Raw genomic sequence first — 18,191 nt, 5'->3', positions numbered from 1 at the left:
TGGCTACAAAAAAAAAATTAAAATCTCTCCAAAACTCTCCAAACCAAACTTCAAATTCCTTTCCAAATTTTCGCCCAAGAGGGCATCTTCAGGGATATGTGACTCCTGTGAACAAAACAACAATAATTATAACTACAGAAAAAGGTTGCAATAATAACGAATAAAAAAAACTAAAAAAAATGTAATAATAACGTGGCAATATACCAGGAACATCATAACTAGTGCTAATAATTGAGACTAACATTGAAGATAATGTCACATATTCAGAAACAAAAACAGAACCTACCCACAATATCGCACGCCAGGTAATAGCCTAAAAAACAAATGTCTCAAAAAAAACTTGCAAGATCTCAAGTCAGGTGATGATGGGTCAGCGTGAAGTGCATGTCTCAACTGGTGTGATCGTATGTGTTTGTAAAATTATAATTATAATTATTTTCTCCACTCCATTTTTTACAGATTCATAACTGTTGAAGGGAGTTGAGAACGGGAAAAAGGCTGAAGAAAAGATGTACTACCACCACCAAGACTCGAACCAGGACCCTTGCGTATGGCCAGCGATGCTCCACCACTAAGCTATGGTGTGTTAACACTTTATTTTTATCATCGGTTGGTGAGCCAATTCAATTATTATAGTAATTATGGTAAAAAGGAGAAGAACAAAAATTAATGTTACGGGTTATGACTAACTGTGCACCAACGTAACCAGACATCTCAGTACTCCTTGTCAGTGTTGTGCCATTTTGTCGCTTTGCCTGACTGTACATAACCTGGTTACGTTGGTGGAGAGTTAGTCATAACCCGCAACATTTTGTTCTTCTCCTTTATACAGGTATTGTGATCCATTGTCTCCACGCCGACTGTATTGGCATTAACAATTCTTCAAAAAGGTATTGTCAGTCAACATGCCTGAGACTAGTGGTAGGGATGTTACAAGGTGTTGTGATATGATGCAGCCGACGCGTCAGGCTTTATTGTCAGCATGAGTGTAAGGCTGTGCCTTGGATTCAGAGGAGCCATACCTTGCAAGAACATAGTACAGGATGCTACTGCTACTAAGCAGGTAAATAAGCAGTACTCCGACAAGAAGATCTGTGCGTGGTCTGAGCGACTCGGGAAACATCTCCCAGCGAGCAAGGTCCATGTGAAAGGCCTGCGTCTGGCAGTAGTAACTGATAGCGGCGGTGATGTGCATGATTGAGTGGCTGTTCAAATGGTAGAAATGATCGGGCCACATTCGCTCTGGGAGCTGTGCAGCCATGATCACTGCGCCAACTGAAATCGATATTATTTCCGCCCAGTGCAAGGCATCGGATGCATAGCTCTCCCCGGCCACCACACGGTTGAGGAACGGTAGGAAATTGAGGATGGATGCTGCACCGTAGCTGGATACCAACAGTATGGGGCGGAACGGCGAGGAATGGAAGAGAAACTGCATGCTGCATTGCAGAACAAACACGCCGAGATGGCAGCACATGGCCATCACGATGTACGTGTCAGCCGACCAGATGACGTTCGCCAGGGTGCCGGAACTCAGCGGTCGGCTCAGCGAGTACTGCGCGATGGCCAGGCCGAGATTGTAGAACCCAATGGCGGCGTAATCCACCAAGAACCACATCTGGTGATGCCACTCCGACTGGCTGTGTAGCAGGTGAGCAATAGCACTGGCTGCGGCCGAGGTCATCGACCCAACCTGATGGACTAGCAGGGGTAAGTAGGCTTGCAATCCCCCCACTACTTGTACCACATTGTCACCATGACGTATGGACCCAGTTGAGTCACTATAGTCCGTACTGGTAGTAATCTCGCAAAGAAATCTGTAGATATTCGACATTGCATACAGCGCCAGAAACGCATGGCTCCAGATATTCACCACCTCGTTGGACAGCGTCAAGCTGCTCAGAATGCACTCAGAAACGCAAGATACGTGTCGATAGCCCAGCGTGATGAACGGCACATGGAAGTAGGGATCAACAGTACTCGCGTCCCCATGCTCCGGTAACTTCACCCAATTGGCCCAGTGCGCCAGTCCAGATAGCAGTCCAAGGCACCGCTGGTGAATGGAGGAAGCTTTCTCCACAACATAGCGAGCAGCTCGCCTCTGGTTTGCGCAGTGCGAGAGCTTGTGCGCTGCAACATTCCTCATCTCGCCCCTTGTAAGTACAATAACGCACAGGTGAACCAAAAACGAAACAAACCGAACTGTCTGTTCAGCAGGACATTAGAACTGACAGAAGTCTATCATGTCTACACGGTGACAAGGTGACACTGTGGCGGGTAGACTCTACGCTGGCCAGCTGAGGTTTTTTCGGACCGTCGACGTCCTGACTACACGATCTTCTTCACCATCTTCGACGCCCTGACTTCAAATCAGTTTCTACACTTGTGCGAAAAGCGCTCGTACTCGTAGGCGAGACTTTCCACCTGCCGTGCGATCTATCGTCGTATCGAGTCTTGGACACGCACTCGGTACAGCTGTACCGGATCTACTCAGAGTCAGAAACCATGAAGTACGAGACTGTTTTATTTGTAACGACAGCCTCAGTGCTGGGCGTATGCAGCAGCAGCAACAATTTTACATGTGTTGGGCATACTGGCCAGGCCAGCAGGGTGCAGAGTCTGTGCTGCAAAAATGAACAGACATTACTCTTATCATAAGACATACCATACCGGTACGTTTACTGCTAGCTACAAGTACAAGCTAGTCTGTGCAGAGCAAGAAGTAGTACAGTACATGATTGTACTCCCGGGATACCTGTTGCAAAGCTGACAGGCTCAGTGTAACATTGTGAGTAGTGCGACTCGTGTGAGTTTGCAGTGTAGTCTACATAACACTCACTCAGTACTACAGTAGTCCAAAGACAAGACTTGGCAAAGAGTTGAGGCTAGTACTAGTACTAGTACTAGTAGTAGTGTGTAGATCTACTTCAGTACTTGTGCTTCGTTACTTTGTATTGTATTTTAGTCTTTTTGTAGTGTGGAGGCATGTACCAGTGCATCACTCATCAGTGCAGTAGATCTACGTCTGGAGTGTAGTTCCAGTATGATCTACTGCTGTGTAGTAACTCTCGCGTAGATCTCCATCACAATAAAATTGTATCGACCATCAGAACAATGTTGCAGATGGATGGAGTAATGGGCTAAATTTGTTTTACCCCTTTTCAAGTGCTTTCAAGTGGAGAGGACACGACACGTCACCGTAGTCTTTGTTTCGCTGTATTTCGGTTTGGTAGCCGTGGGAGAACAATCGTGACATGTGTGTGATGATTTAGTAGCATGTCATGGTTGTATTATAGTGGCACTAGCTACAACTACTAGTGCCCCATGTTATCCGCCAGCACAAAACAGCACCCAGTCGTTTGGTAGCTGTGTACGAACGCTCAGCGCGCGCGCGCTCTCTCTCTCTCTCTGAGTCGGACGTCATGGTATGGTGACAGGCGGAGGTAATCGACGGACTGATGCTCGGAGAGTGGACCGTCTCTGATCTGCTGCTTGGACATCCGCTAATGTCAAGCGGCTTTAGCCTGTGAGCTTGTGAGCTGATGTGGTGACCAGGTGCACAATTATGTCTGTGTGAGGCCACCGTAGTACTGACTGCTAGGCCTCGTTTAGAAGAACGTGTTAGTGTTCATGTGAGCGATTTGCTTACAAGACTACACAGTGAGTAGTGATCATGGGCATTCTGGAGACTGCAACTAACTGGATCAGATTTGTGGCTGGAGCTACACAGGCCCAGCTGCCCAGCCATGGCTCTGATCTATCTGTAGACCAATGCGATCGCATTCCCTTCATACGTAAAGGATACAGACACGCAAACACCGTCTCCGAGAGCATTCTGAGCTGCTTCACGCTCAGCAACGAGGCAGCGAACATCTGGAGCCACGGCGTTTCGTCTCTGGTGTACATTGGTCTGCTGTGCGAATCGCTACGAGAGGCTTGCGGCGGTGAAAGCGGGCAGCACGTCCATCTAATCCGAGAGCAGTACGTACCTCTGCTGCTGCAGATGTTTGGTGTGTGGGTGTGTGTGACGTGCAGCTGTCTTGCGCATATCTTCGGCTGTGTTTCCCGATGGCACTGTCGCGCTATGTTCATCCTCGACTACTTCGGCATCAACTTCTCGACAACGGCCTCGGCATTGGCGCTTTACGCATATACTAGACCTATGGATCCAGGCACTGGGAATTTTGCCACTTTCTCCATGAGAGCATTCTTTAGCATAGCCCTGGCCAGTCATCTGTCTGTCTTCACTATGCAGTGCTGTATGAACTTTGTGTTCAGGCCTGCCGAACACATCAAGGTGATTGTTGTGGCGGCGTTCACGGCATCGTTCTCCGTCAACGCTCTGCCGCTGCTGAGCCGCTACTTGTCGGGCGAGACACAGCCGTCTGACCTGTATCACTGCCTGCATTTGGCTTGTAGTGCCCTGGGTGGACTATGCCTAGCCACGCACCTGCCGGAGAGATTGGCACCAGACTGTTTCTACGTGTTACACAGCCACTCTCTGATGCATATCGGTACAGTCGTCGGTGCCTACTATCAAGGGCTGGCCCTGCAGCTGGACATGCCTAGGTGGAGGGAGCTCCCATCGCGACCTAGCCTTGCCAATATGGCTTGCGTCATGGCGGTATACACGGTATCTGCTGGACTGCTAGGTTACTGGATTGCGTATGGCAAGTTGAAGACTGTTGACCGTGGTGACCAGGACAGAACAACATTCAAGACTGCTTCAGCCAAGAAAATACGCTAACCGTGGCCGTAACCGGGTATGTGAACTCAGAGTTGCAGTGTGTGTGTGTGTGTGTGTGTGTGTGTGTGTGTGTATGTGTGTGTGTGCCAGCTAGTTCGGTTGGTAGGTACACTTATGCCTGATTGTGTTGGGTCTGTTGCCAACAGGCTCGGCCGCTTGAAGGTGTAATGTTGTACCTGCCACCTTTGTTGGTTCCAGGGTTCATATACTGTCTATTTGAAGTATACATACCTGTTAACCATGGACTGCTTCTGGCTAGATTAACTCTTGTGTAATCAATGGTGCTAGTGAAGCTTTTATCAGATCCACTCTGATTTAGCCACTCACACTAGTAGCAAGTATTACCTTCACTGGGGGCAGGGGTAACTGCAGTTGGATCCCGGGACGGATACCCTGATACCGTCAATCCTTTTTCTGCACCTTGTCCTCACCCACTTACTGAGGTGTGGTGAGCCCATAAGTGGGATCATTTTCAAGTCCACCCAGCGTTTTGGGGATTTCAGGGGTGTCGGCCGTTGGGCGGTTCAATAACCAATTGAGTCATCTTTCCAAGATTCCTTTTGAGTCTCTCTCCCCTCTCCCGGGGGGACTCACGTGACCAGTTTTGGCAGTGAGCAACAAGTACAAGTACAGTGTGTGTGTGTGTGTGTGTGTGTGTGTGTGTGTGTGTGTGTGTGTGTGTGTGTGTGTGTGTGTGTGTGTGTGTGTGTTGTGTCTAATCACTCCATCCCGGGCTGGTCAACAACCTCACTGACAGGCGGGTGGTCTGGCAGCATGCATCTGACATCTCGGGCACGTACGTTGAGTCACAGACAAAGGAACACTCATTGCACGGATATATTGCAGATGTGCTGGCTCGGCCGCGTGGGCGCTGAGGTACTTTGAGCCGGCACCGTGGTTGTCCGGGCCAGACCTGCTGCCATGCTAACGCACAATGCGTTTTTCACTTTGCTTGCTCACATGCCGGACGAGATTTCGGATGCAGGCGTGCTATCTGTGAGATAGCCTGCTGGCCAGGCCCGGCTGAAACACGTACACGCATGATCAGCACTTCAGACTTACAGTGGTGAGTCTTTTTCTACCAGTCCATTCTGGTGTGCATACTAGGCCTAAGGTCTTTTACACACTTCATGCCCTGAATGCTCTGGATATCTCAGAGCTGAATCATAATATTATTATTTATGGAGACATGTACACACAACAATACAATCTTGAGTCGAAACGTTCACGTGCTTGTTAGCGGCTGCTGTTGCTGTTGCTGTTGCTACTACTCTCAGGATCATGTAGGTATCAATGCACCTATGTGTGTATGGTATCAAGAATCCATAACCCCCAGAGTGCGCAACTGGGATGGGGGTTGTGGGACGGCGTAATCCGTGATGTACGTCATTTTTTGGGTTGGACTTGCGTCATTCCGTCGACGTTCCGAGACCCGAACACACTTCCCCTACGCATGACGTCACACTGTGACGTGCAACACGGATTTCGACGTCCCAGATCTGATCAGTGAAGTTGCGCACTCTGCTGTCCCTCCAGGAAATCGCGATTCCGCGGACGCAACAAATTTCGCGATTTTGGCCCAAACCCGCGATTTTCTGAAAAATCCGCGATTTCCCGCGTTTTTTGTTGTTTTCTGCACTTCTTTTGACATTTTCTGCACTTTTCACGCAGTATACAGTGCTTTCCATGATCCTGCTCGTAGGTTATTTCCACAGTACGCAAATAGCGATTCTAAGGATACAACAAATTTCGTGATTTGGCCCAAATCCGCAATTTTCTGCCAATAATTCCGCGAGTTCCTGGCAAGTTCCGCACTTTTCGCCGCATTTTTTGTTGTTTTCTGCCGCAATTTCTTGCGCACGTTTTCGAGGATTTTTTCCGCAAATTCCCGCAGGGACAGACTCTGGGGGATTATGGACTCCTGATGGTATCCATAGGATACACATACACGCTGGAGCGTGTGATTGTTATAATGTCACATGACATGACGATTACCAGTACTAGGGCAGCAGATTGGCATCGGTGTGCTAGCGAGCAGCTGCCGTGCTTCATGTGAGTGGGCGTTGCTATGGCGATTGCTGAGGAGAGCGCTTGCATGCTTGCTTCACTCGGTGTGAATGGCAAGCTAGGGCATGTTGGATTGGTAGGATCGGGATCCGGATCCACCAGATTCGCACCCTTTCGATTGGTTGAATCCAGATCCGGATCCTCGGTCAACCCACCTCGGGGAGCAGGGTTGACCGGATCCAACAGATCCAAATGTGACCTTTGTGCGTATATAGCGGGTAAAAATCATTTTTGTACACATTGTGGTACGCACACGTGGATCAAGATAGAGCTTGTTGACTTTTTGTACGACACGCCCCACGAGTACGACTTTCACCCTTTTTGGGTGACTTGTGAGCGCCATTTTATTACTTCGTCCACTTGGCAACTGTCAAGGTCCAAAATAAAGTTTTCAGTTGACTCTGAACGGATCTGAGATCTGGATCCCGATCCCGATCCTTACCAATCGAACATGCCCCTAGCTAGTAGCATTGTGCGAACGAGTTTCAGCCGTTTACACTGGTGATAAAACTCGATGGACCTATCTGTGACAGGTTTGGAATTTTTTTAGTAGTCATTGGACAGAATCATTTACAAGCAAACATTTTCAGGCATGGCCTTAGGAAACGATTGTATGTTCAGCTCCAGGCGTGGCTGGTCCACTGGAGTGCTGCAACCTTTGCACCAGTGCTATGCTGCTGCTGAATTTCGCATATGGGCGGGAAAAAGACAACTTTACAGGGTATCCAGTCTAACTGTCCTTTCCTCAAACTCCAGGCATCAGGTGTTTTGGATTCCTGATTGTCCGGATGATTCTATATTCGGACCATTGGCATTCTGCTCCACATTCACTAGAGCCCCAAAAACGACACACATCCATTTCTCCACTTTTCGGATAATGGCCCGAAAGGACTGACTCCATTTACGTGTGCGGCGTCTAAAAAAAATCCTTATTCGTACTGCAAAGTTTGAAGTGATTCTGATTGGGTTTGGAATGAGCTCTTCGTGAATGTGCTCCTTGACCTATGGTGATGTCACTGAACCAAAGTCTTCAGCTTCCCAGATAAGGACTGTACTAGTAAGTAATTCCCATTTGCAAGTAAACTCTTCACATAGGAAATCACTAATCTCAATCTGCATAAGAATATCATAGACTTTTATGAATACTGTGCAAAAGTACATACTCTTCAAATGGGGATGAAGGGGAAAGAAGGAGGTTCTGAATCATTGCAGGGCCGGGGAACGTTGGGAGACAAAAAAAAAAAAAAAAAAAAAAGATCGGCAAATGCATGAGAAAGGATCGGCAGTGAAATACAAATTCTTCACTTGTTAAAGGTTGCTGCATGCCATGCACTGTGCCCTCTTGAGATGGCACGCGCTAGCGTAGGTCGTGCCATCATTGCCCTTCACTGGAGTCTCCTGTGAAAGGAACAAGAGAAAACCAGTACGCATGTTGTTATTGTGAGATTAAAAGTGTTTCTCTCAAATGGCTCTCTCCTCTCAAGTAATTGTAGGTATTATGCAGCAAAGATAGTGTGAACTGCAAACCCTTGGCGGTGAGGTAAAGAGCTCACAAAGCAAGGGCGGTACTCATCTCTCTCACCACCCCACGCCCCCCGCCACCAAGTAATCTACAGTTGACGTCAGACGTATCCGGCATCCTCGGGATCGGACGCTGTTGGGTAGATGGATATTCTGGATAACTGAAGCTGCGTATCCATCTTGTGTTCATGCATTAGACGAACAGCAGAGCGTGATTTCACCTGTACTCTGATGCTCTATCAAGCGGGTTCACAGAAGCTTTCTTGCGATGCGAAGCGATCTGCGACGGAGGCGTGCGATGCGAACTCGCGAAATACCATTCACAGAAGAAGTCAGCGATACGACGACGCCTTGCTGATTTGGCGCGACGTTCAATGCAGGTTGAGCATGTCACCATGGTATGTGCGTGGCTTGGTACAACTTGTACAAATATACAAGCAACTCTTGAAACTTTGTATAAATTTGCTGCAGAAAAGGTCGAAATCATATGCCGCATCGTCGCATCGCAAAAGTTGAGCCAAGCTTTAACTTCTGCGATGGCCTAGTTGCAGCTGCGAGATGGATGCGATTTGGGGATATCCCAGTTTCGCGGCCATCGCATCGTGCATCGCCAAAATGCTCCTGTGAATCCCGCTTTACTAGCAGTATCCAGAGACAGTTGTCGTCCTCATCTATAAAGAGTCTTATTAAAGACTGACTCATACGCGAGGTCACATAAAGCTGACATTCATGGTGGCCGCTGTAAACATTTACTTGAAGTATGACTGTAAGCATACAATGTACTGAGCTCTCAGCGCAAAGTGGGACAACCAGCATGCCGGTAACTGAACACCGGATAAACACACCCATTCAACTGTACTTGTACGTGAATTTATGGGAGGGGGGGGGGGAAGGATTAGAACACTATACAAATTTGGTGGTGGGAGACAGATGGTCTGGCGCAGCTGCAGTGTTTCTGCCTGATCTGTAATTTTGCAGGGGAAGAAAGAATAAGTGAGATATTACAGCAGGCTTACTTGTGTCTTTGCATCTGGACAAGTCTTGCATACGCACACAGCTCTGCCATGCTTGTTGGCACACGTCATTCCCTTTGCGCAGATCACATCAGCGCAGACAGCATCTATACGAACGTACAAAAAAAACAAAAAACAAAAAACAAAACAAGGAAGACATTGTCAAATGGAGTGAGGGCAATGTCTAAGCATCGACCTGCCTACTGGTACCTACATTGCATGTGTCCCTCCCTCATCATGCCCTTTTCACCTACTGTGAATATACGCAATTTCGGCAGCTGTTGAGACTGAGACAATACAGCCTCAACAGAACAACGGAAATGAAATGTAACTCGTTTATGCCCTTAGATTTACTTCCTTGCTATGTTTCCATGTTTTACAGTACACAACGTTAAAAGGAGCAGCACAGTAGTGTATACTTACTTGGGCTGTTATTGATTTTGGTTCTGCGGCGTCTGCATCTCAGGCAGCACTGACCCGGCCGCACGCTATTGTCGTATCTTATACAGCCACGGATAGGTGGGCATTGTGTGCCGGCACACTGAGAGATGTTCCTGCTGCACGATGGGCAGCACTGACCCGCCACACTGCCGAGCTTATTGAATTGACCGCATTCTCTCTGTGCTGGGCACTCACCGTTCCACGCCACGCTTTCGGGTTCTACAGCTGATTAGTGATTTGGACGGGGCGGGAGAGAGAGGGAGAGAGAGAGAAATAGAGAGGAAGAGAGAAACAGACAAAGACAGAGACAGACAATTCAGCAAAAGCTTGATTGCCCACACGATGACGTGCCAGCAACTGTCCAGTACAAAGAATCATGTTTGAGCGTTAAAAAAAATACGGTTCGCGTGAGACTCGGCCCAGTTTTCCACATCCGCAGGAACGCCACCATCCTCTTGGATCAAGGCACATATGCAGCTCCTAAGCGGTGGGAGGTGAGTAGATCAGACCCACCACAAAGTGGTCAAAGACCAAAAATCCCATTCACTGCATCCATGTTTGTTTGTTTGAGCGTTACTTTAGGATTAATTAAATTTCACTTGGCTATATCCAGTTGTCTTTATACAGACAGACAGAGTTAGACACAGACAGACATACAGACATACAGACATACAGACATACATACATACATACATACATACATACATACATACATACAGACAAGTTCTACCTATACAGCATCTGTCCATCCGCTACATGATCTGTCACATTACTTGCACTGAAAGACCAGTGCACAAGTACTACAGACCAGTGTGTTATGTACGACAGACCAGAGCCACGCACTGACCAAGACTATGTATCTATCTTTTTATCAAAGTTGTGAACAACACATTGGTGGCCAGTAAGTTGACTCCAATGACTTTCATCTCACCTGGTGTAGAATCAGCAGCATCAGCATCAGTACCGAAAACAGCATCCAAGTTAGCATCAAAGTCATCACCATCACCATCAACATCAGCAGCTGCAACACAACAAAGTAACAAGGTATTGTGAGCAGAGTACTACAAAAGCACATTGGAGTGGCTCGCGAAGCTTTTGTAGGCCGTTCTCCTGCGCCTACGGAGCACTGAGCACCATGGATCGACAGGGGAGATCCTCAGCTTTCCAGGGAGTCTATGATGATGGAAATCTGTTACTGGTGAGTGAAATGGCGATACATTTAGTGTCCAATGTGAACACTGCATGTACTGCCAGGGCGCATGCCGGTTAAGCGTGTAGTAACTGATCTGGCACAAAAGGGGTTTAACACCACGTTGGTGGGCAGTAAGTTGACTTCAATGACTTTCATCTCACCTGGTGTAGAATCAGCAGCATCAGTATCAGCATCAGCATCAGTACCGAAAACAGCATCCAAGTCAGCATCAAAGTCATCACTATCATCGTCAGCATCAGCAGCTGCAACACAACAAAGTACCAAAGTTTTGTGAGCACAGAAAGAAGACATAGAGCTACATGTCAAACTGTCATGTATCATGAACAAGCGGTCACGTGCTCCTGCGTACACCAGTCACCTGGTCACCGTGCCTGTAGGGTACAACTTACTAGCCTGTTTGACCTTTTTTGGGTGCAGTCCTGTCACTCGAGTTGAACCTTGGTGTGAAAGTTGTCGCCTGCTGGCGTGGTGACCAGGTGATTTGGGCACCCAGGAGCACGTGACCGCTTGTTCAACCATGTTCGATTGGGAATAAAGGAGGAACGCTGCATCGCAGCCTTTTCGGACCAAAACCAGTCGACTCAGTGTCCAAAAGAGTACAACATATGGGCCAATCGCGGTCATCCGTGCTTTTATAAGAACGAAATGGGGCTTTTAGTGACATTTTGCATACAAATCCCCATCTAGTAGGGCGCAGTCACCCAGTTTCGGTGGAAGTGCGCGAGTTCTTTTGGGATTCAAGTAGGAAGGGAGCGTCTCAGCTTTCTCAGACCAAGACCACCACGTCTCAGCACCCCGAAGACTACAACTGGTGAAATTTTGATTTTTGCATTAACTTCCCCTTCAAGCGATTCATTTGGTCCCCACTCCGCATGCACTATGCAACCATGAATCACAGGGAATGTCCTTGTTCGAGCACTGCCGCGCTCCCCATGCGCGGAATTTGAACACAATTTGTCCAGTGATTCTTCTCTGCGCCATATCTAATGACACACCGTTGGAACACTTGTTCTATCAGCTTTCCAACGAGCCCTCACTTTTGGCAATCGAAGAAAGGACAATGGAGTTACAACAATTTGTGCAGTGATCTATATGCGCTGCACAAACTGAACATTTGGAAACGTATACTCATCTTTAGGAACCCAGCTACATATACCTTAAGAGCAGGTATACTTGTTGTCCTCAAAGAGTTATGTAAGACAGACCAGCGTGTTAAGTACTGCAGACCAGAGCCACGTACTGACCACGACCATGTGATGACGGTTCTGCATCCTCTTGTTATAAAAGTTGTTAACACGTTGGTGGGCAGTAAGTTGACTTCGATGACTTTCATCTCACCTGGTGTAGAATCAGCAGCATCAGTATCAGCATCAGCATCAGTACCGAAAACAGCATCCAAGTCAGCATCAAAGTCATCACTAACATCAGCATCAGCATCAGCAGCTGCAACATAACAAAGTACCAAAGTTTTGTGAGCACAGAAAGAAGACATAGAGCTACATGTCAAACTGTCATGTATCATGGCACACCTAGCTATAGCTGACTGTAGGGTCAGGAGATGTTAGTGCAGAAGTCCTGCATCACAGAGCTGGACATAGTGTGGGGACAGTGCTCATCTCCTCTCTCCTTCATCACCATAGCCTGCCTAACAAATGTCAGATAACCAATCCCAGCATCCGCTAATCCACTACATGACCTGTTACATTACCTGAACTAAAAGACCAGTGCGTTAAGTGCAGTAGACCAGTGCGTTAAGTGCAGTAGACCAGTGCGTTAAGTGCAGTAGACCAGTGAGCTAAGACCAGAGCCACAAGCCGACCAAGACTATGTGCTGACGGTTTTGTATCTGTCTTTTATAAAAGTTGTTAACCCTTTGAGGACTCCCGCAAAATGACTTGATTCATACAGGGTACGCGCAGAGGCAAGCAGCAGTCGCACTATGTCCCAGTATGTCTTTCCAATTATTGCCACTAGATATCCAACAGGACAACAGATTCGTCTTCATGCCTTTTCAATCAAAGTCCTGCGGATTCATGAACCTCAAAGGGGAAGTTAAGGCAAAAATCAAAATTTCACCAGTTGTAGTCTTCGGGGTGCTGAGTCGAATGGTCGTGATCCGAGAAAGCTGAGACGCTCCCTTCCTACTTGAATCCCAATCTAATTCGCACACTTTCACCGAAACTGGGTGACTGCGCCCTACTAGATGGGGATTTGTATGCAAAATGTCACTAAAAGCGCCATTTCGTTTATATATAAGCATGGATGACCGTGATCGGCCCATATGTTGTAGTCTTTTGGACACTGAGTCGATTGGTTTTGGCCCGAAAAGGCTGCGATGCAGCGTTCCTCCTTTATTCCTAATCGAACATGGTTGAACAAGCGGTCACGTGCTCCTGCGTACACCAGTCACCTGGTCACCGTGCCTGCAGGGTACAACTTACTAGCCTGTTTGACCTTTTTTGGGTGCAGTCATGTCACTCGAGTTGAACCTTGGTGTGAAAGTTGTCGCCTGCTGGCGTGGTGACCAGGTGATTTGGGCACCCACGAGCACGTGACCGATTGTTCAACCATGTTCGATTGGGAATAAAGGAGGAACGCTGCATCGCAGCCTTTTCGGACCAAAACCAGTCGACTCAGCGTCCAAAAGAGTACAACAATGGGCCAATCGCGGTCATCCGTGCTTTTATAAGAACGAAATGGCGCTTTTAGTGACATTTTGCATGCAAATCCCCATCTAGTAGGGCGCAGTCATCCAGTTTCGGTGGAAGTGCGCGAGTTCTTTTGGGATTCAAGTAGGAAGGGAGCGTCTCAGCTTTCTCAGACCAAGACCACCACGTCTCAGCACCCCGAAGACTACAACTGGTGAAATTTTGATTTTTGCATTAACTTCCCCTTCAAGCGATTCATTTGGTCCCCACTCCGCATGCACTATGCAACCATGAATCACAGGAAATGTCCTTGTTCGAGCACTGCCGCGCTCCCCATGCGCGGAATTTGAACACAATTTGTCCAGTGATTCTTCTCTGCGCCATATCAAATGACACACCGTTGGAACACTTGTTCTATCAGCTTTCCCACGAGCCCTCACTTTTGGCAATCGAAGAAAGGACAATGGAGTTACAACAATTTATGCAGTGATCTATATGCGCTGCACAAACTGAACATTTGGAAACGGATACTCGTCTTTAGGAACCCAGCTACATATACCTTAAAAGCGGGTATACTTGTTGTCCTCAAAGAGTTATGTAAGACAGACCAGCGTGTTAAGTACTGCAGACCAGAGCCACGTACTGACCACGACCATGTGATGACGGTTCTGCATCCTCTTGTTATAAAAGTTGTTAACACGTTGGTGGGCAGTAAGTTGACTTCGATGACTTTCATCTCACCTGGTGTAGAATCAGCAGCATCAGTATCAGCATCAGCATCAGTACCGAAAACAGCATCCAAGTCAGCATCAAAGTCATCACTATCATCGTCAGCATCAGCAGCTGCAACACAACAAAGTACCAAAGTTTTGTGAGCACAGAAAGAAGACATAGAGCTACATGTCAAACTGTCATGTATCATGGCACACCTAGCTATAGCTGACTGTAGGGTCAGGAGATGTTAGTGCAGAAGTCCTGCATCACAGAGCTGGACATAGTGTGGGGACAGTGCTCATCTCCTCTCTCCTTCATCACCATAGCCTGCCTAACTAATGTCAGATAACCAATCCCAGCATCCGCTAATCCACTACATGACCTGTTACATTACCTGAACTAAAAGACCAGTGCGTTAAGTGCAGTAGACCAGTGCGTTAAGTGCAGTAGACCAGTGCGTTAAGTGCAGTAGACCAGTGAGCTAAGACCAGAGCCACAAGCCGACCAAGACTATGTGCTGACGGTTTTGTATCTGTCTTTTATAAAAGTTGTTAACCCTTTGAGGACTCCCGCAAAATGACTTGATTCATACAGGGTACGCGCAGAGGCAAGCAACAGTCGCACTACGTCCCAGTATGTCTTTCCAATTATTGCCACTACATATCCAACAGGACAACAGATTCGTCTTCATGCCTTTTCAATCAAAGTCCTGCAGATTCATGAAGCTCAAAGGGGAAGTTAAAAGGCAAAAATCAAAATTTCACCAGTTGTAGTCTTCGGGGTGCTGAGTCGAATGGTCGTGATCCGAGAAAGCTGAGACGCTCCCTTCCTACTTGAATCCCAATCGAACTCGCACACTTCCACCGAAACTGGGTGACTGCGCCCTACTAGATGGGGATTTGTATGCAAAATGTCACTAAAAGCCCCATTTCGTTCTTATAAAAGCATGGATGACCGCGATTGGCCCATATGTTGTAGTCTTTTGGACACTGAGTCGATTGGTTTTGGCCCGAAAAGGCTGCGATGCAGCGTTCCTCATTTATTCCCAATCGAACATGGTTGAACAAGCGGTCACGTGCTCCTGCGTACACCAGTCACCTGGTCACCGTGCCTGCAGGGTACAACTTACTAGCCTGTTTGACCTTTTTTGGGTGCAGTCCTGTCACTCGAGTTGAACCTTGGTGTGAAAGTTGTCGCCTGCTGGCCTGGTGACCAGGTGATTTGGGCACCCAGGAGCACGTGACCGCTTGTTCAACCATGTTCGATTGGGAATAAAGGAGGAACGCTGCATCGCAGCCTTTTCGGACCAAAACCAGTCGACTCAGCGTCCAAAAGACTACAACATATGGGCCAATCGCGGTCATCCGTGCTTTTACAAGAACGAAATGGCGCTTTTAGTGACATTTTGCATACAAATCCCCATCTAGTAGGGCGCAGTCACCCAGTTTCGGTGGAAGTGCGCGAGTTCTTTTGGGATTCAAGTAGGTAGGGAGCGTCTCAGCTTTCTCAGACCAAGACCACCACGTCTCAGTACCCCGAAGACTACAACTGGTGAAATTTTGATTTGTGCATTAACTTCCCCTTCAAGCGATTCATTTGGTCCCCACTCCGCATGCACTATGCAACCATGAATCACAGGGAATGTCCTTGTTCGAGCACTGCCGCGCTCCCCATGCGCGGAATTTGAACACAATTTGTCCAGTGATTCTTCTCTGCGCCATATCAAATGACACACTGTTGGAACACTTGTTCTATCAGCTTTCCAACGAGCCCTCACTTTTGGCAATCGAAGAAAGGACAATGGAGTTACAACAATTTGTGCAGTGATCTATATGCGCTGCACAAACTGAACATTTGGAAACGGATACTCGTCTTTAGGAACCCAGCTACATATACCTTAAAAGCGGGTATACTTGTTGTCCTCAAAGAGTTATGTAAGACAGACCAGCGTGTTAAATACTGCAGACCAGAGCCACGTACTGACCACGACCATGTGATGACGGTTCTGCATCCTCTCGTTATAAAAGTTGTTAACACGTTGGTGGGCAGTAAGTTGATTTCGATGACTTTCATCTCACCTGGTGTAGAATCAGCAGCATCAGTATCAGCATCAGCATCAGTACCGAAAACAGCATCCAAGTCAGCATCAAAGTCATCACTATCATCGTCAGCATCAGCAGCTGCAACACAACAAAGTAACAAAGTATTGTGAGAACAGAGAGAAGACATAGAGCTACATGTCAAACTGTCATGTATCATGGCACACCTAGCTATAGCTGACTGTAGGGTCAGGAGATGTTAGTGCAGAAGTCCTGCATCACAGAGCTGGACATAGTGTGGGGACAGTGCTCATCTCTTCTCTCCTTCATCACCATAGCCTGCCTAACTAATGTCAGATAACCAATCCCGGATAAGTATGCTGGGGTTGAGGTAATCTTCACTCAACCTGGCACTCGCGTCAGGCGAAATAGCACGTCATCGTACATTTGAGACCAGCGGGAAGAAGATGACGACGTCCACTAATTTAGTATCTGTGCACACGAATGTGCTGTACGTGTGACTTTGCGTGTCAGCTATGACATCAAGCCCTGTGGTTCCATGCCTACCGTGTAGGTAAGAACCATCCTGCAAAGTTTGAATGACGTAAGTAGAATGATCGCGCCGCGAACCATACAGGATGAGACTCGAGTATACGCGTACTCTCCCAGCAGGTTTTGTGGATGTCGCTCATAGATGCGTAATTTCGCGTGACAAACCCCCAACCTCATATCTGGAAGGCCATGACTATGCCGCGATAACGGGTTTGAATCGACATGTATGTCTTGAGAAAAGATGTGTTCGGGTCTCTCTCCCGTATATGCATGCACTCACACACTAATGCCTGCATGCACCTTTTTTGGGCGCTCTATCCCATTAGCCTGGCCATAATAATACGATTACATCTGACATGCTTGCCTGCCTACTCGTGCGCACGCATGCATTCTTGCCGGAGATGTCTACCTGTGGCGACAATAATTTTTCATGGACTGATCTTCTTTTTTAGTGTTTGCACACTCTTGGCTGCTGCTGTGGCACTTTTGTATTTTCGTGCTGCTGCGCTCTGTACGGCTGCACTAGCCGTATTAACTGTCGTACACAGATGCGCACATTCAATCCCTGGCTATGCTTTGGAATTGTTTTCGTTGCCTATGTCCTCATCTCTCTTCGTTTTGTTTTCGCTGCCTGGGCTCTCATTTATCTTTGCGTGCTTGCTTGCTTGTATTGCCGAGGGAACATATGCTGGTTTGTATCCGTGGGTCCCCATGGTGCATGGGCCACGCGTACTCATCCGGCGGATATGTGTGAATAAAAGTAATAATATCCCATATGTGCACGTACACACACCCACTTTCCCGCTCCATTAGGACTCTAACTATTTGACCCCGCACGCTCCCCGTACATGATCTCTCTTTCCCCTATTGTACGTTTTCAGCCCACTCCTGTTCCCAACATCTGGCCAAGTTGGACAATTGTCTGGGAACGTTCGATAAGTTGACCGTTGATGGGAAACTAAAAGCTGTTGTTATCATAAAACGGGCCCGTAACTTCTAATATTCACGGCCACTTGAAAACGCATAAGACGACGGAAGCTGCGTCGGCTGTGAAGCTGAAACTACATCCGTTTTAAAAGTGTTTTTCTATAGTCCTTATGCACGTTGTACAGATGTACGAAGTTCTGTACTAGCGTCATGGGTGTGTACATACCCGGTTGGGTGTTTGTTGTGTGCTATACATGCGCGTTTGACCCATTTAGCCTCATAATTCAGGGCAAAAAATCGCTTTTCCAG

General features: G+C 47.5%; 3 protein-coding genes across 4 annotated transcripts in view; 1 reads left to right on the top strand and 2 right to left on the bottom strand.

Annotated features, from left to right (window-relative positions):
• Window positions 1–209: 209 nt before the first annotated feature.
• On the bottom strand, window positions 210–2,598 carry LOC135819412 (membrane progestin receptor gamma-like). Its single transcript, XM_065332621.1, has one exon. The coding sequence runs from the start codon at window positions 2,144–2,146 to the stop codon at window positions 965–967; it is 1,182 nt and encodes a 393-aa protein (XP_065188693.1). The 5' UTR covers window positions 2,147–2,598; the 3' UTR covers window positions 210–964.
• Window positions 2,599–3,015: 417 nt separating this feature from the next.
• Window positions 3,016–9,178, top strand: LOC135819413 (membrane progestin receptor gamma-like). Its single transcript, XM_065332622.1, has 2 exons — window positions 3,016–4,763; window positions 8,533–9,178. Exon 1 carries the CDS (start codon window positions 3,674–3,676, stop codon window positions 4,745–4,747), a length of 1,074 nt encoding a protein of 357 aa, XP_065188694.1. The 5' UTR covers window positions 3,016–3,673; the 3' UTR covers window positions 4,748–4,763; window positions 8,533–9,178.
• Window positions 7,866–18,191, bottom strand: part of LOC135819411 (uncharacterized) — a 33,677-nt gene continuing 23,351 nt past the window's right edge. The window contains exons 11-17 of one of the 2 annotated variants that reach the window (XM_065332619.1): window positions 16,443–16,544; window positions 14,392–14,493; window positions 12,341–12,445; window positions 11,143–11,244; window positions 9,772–10,014; window positions 9,352–9,455; window positions 7,866–8,212 (exon numbers count right to left, since the gene is read on the bottom strand). In XM_065332619.1, coding sequence (XP_065188691.1) covers window positions 8,123–8,212; window positions 9,352–9,455; window positions 9,772–10,014; window positions 11,143–11,244; window positions 12,341–12,445; window positions 14,392–14,493; window positions 16,443–16,544 — 848 coding nt within the window. In that variant the 3' untranslated portion in view covers window positions 7,866–8,122. The remainder of the gene's footprint in view (window positions 8,213–9,351; window positions 9,456–9,771; window positions 10,015–11,142; window positions 11,245–12,340; window positions 12,446–14,391; window positions 14,494–16,442; window positions 16,545–18,191) is intronic. The other variant, XM_065332620.1, reaches the window with a different exon arrangement.

Source organism: Sycon ciliatum, chromosome 6, assembly GCF_964019385.1.
Source record: "Sycon ciliatum chromosome 6, ocSycCili1.1, whole genome shotgun sequence".
In the NCBI taxonomy this organism is placed as follows: Eukaryota; Metazoa; Porifera; class Calcarea; order Leucosolenida; family Sycettidae; genus Sycon; species Sycon ciliatum.
The sequence above is the reverse complement of the archived record's forward strand: the minus strand, read 5'-3'. Positions and strand labels throughout refer to the sequence as shown.

Coding starts and splice junctions, on each gene's coding strand:
- LOC135819412 (XM_065332621.1), bottom strand. CDS start 2,146: ATGAGGAATGTTGCAGCGCACAAGCTCTCGCACTGCGCAAACCAGAGG.
- LOC135819413 (XM_065332622.1), top strand. CDS start 3,674: ATGGGCATTCTGGAGACTGCAACTAACTGGATCAGATTTGTGGCTGGA.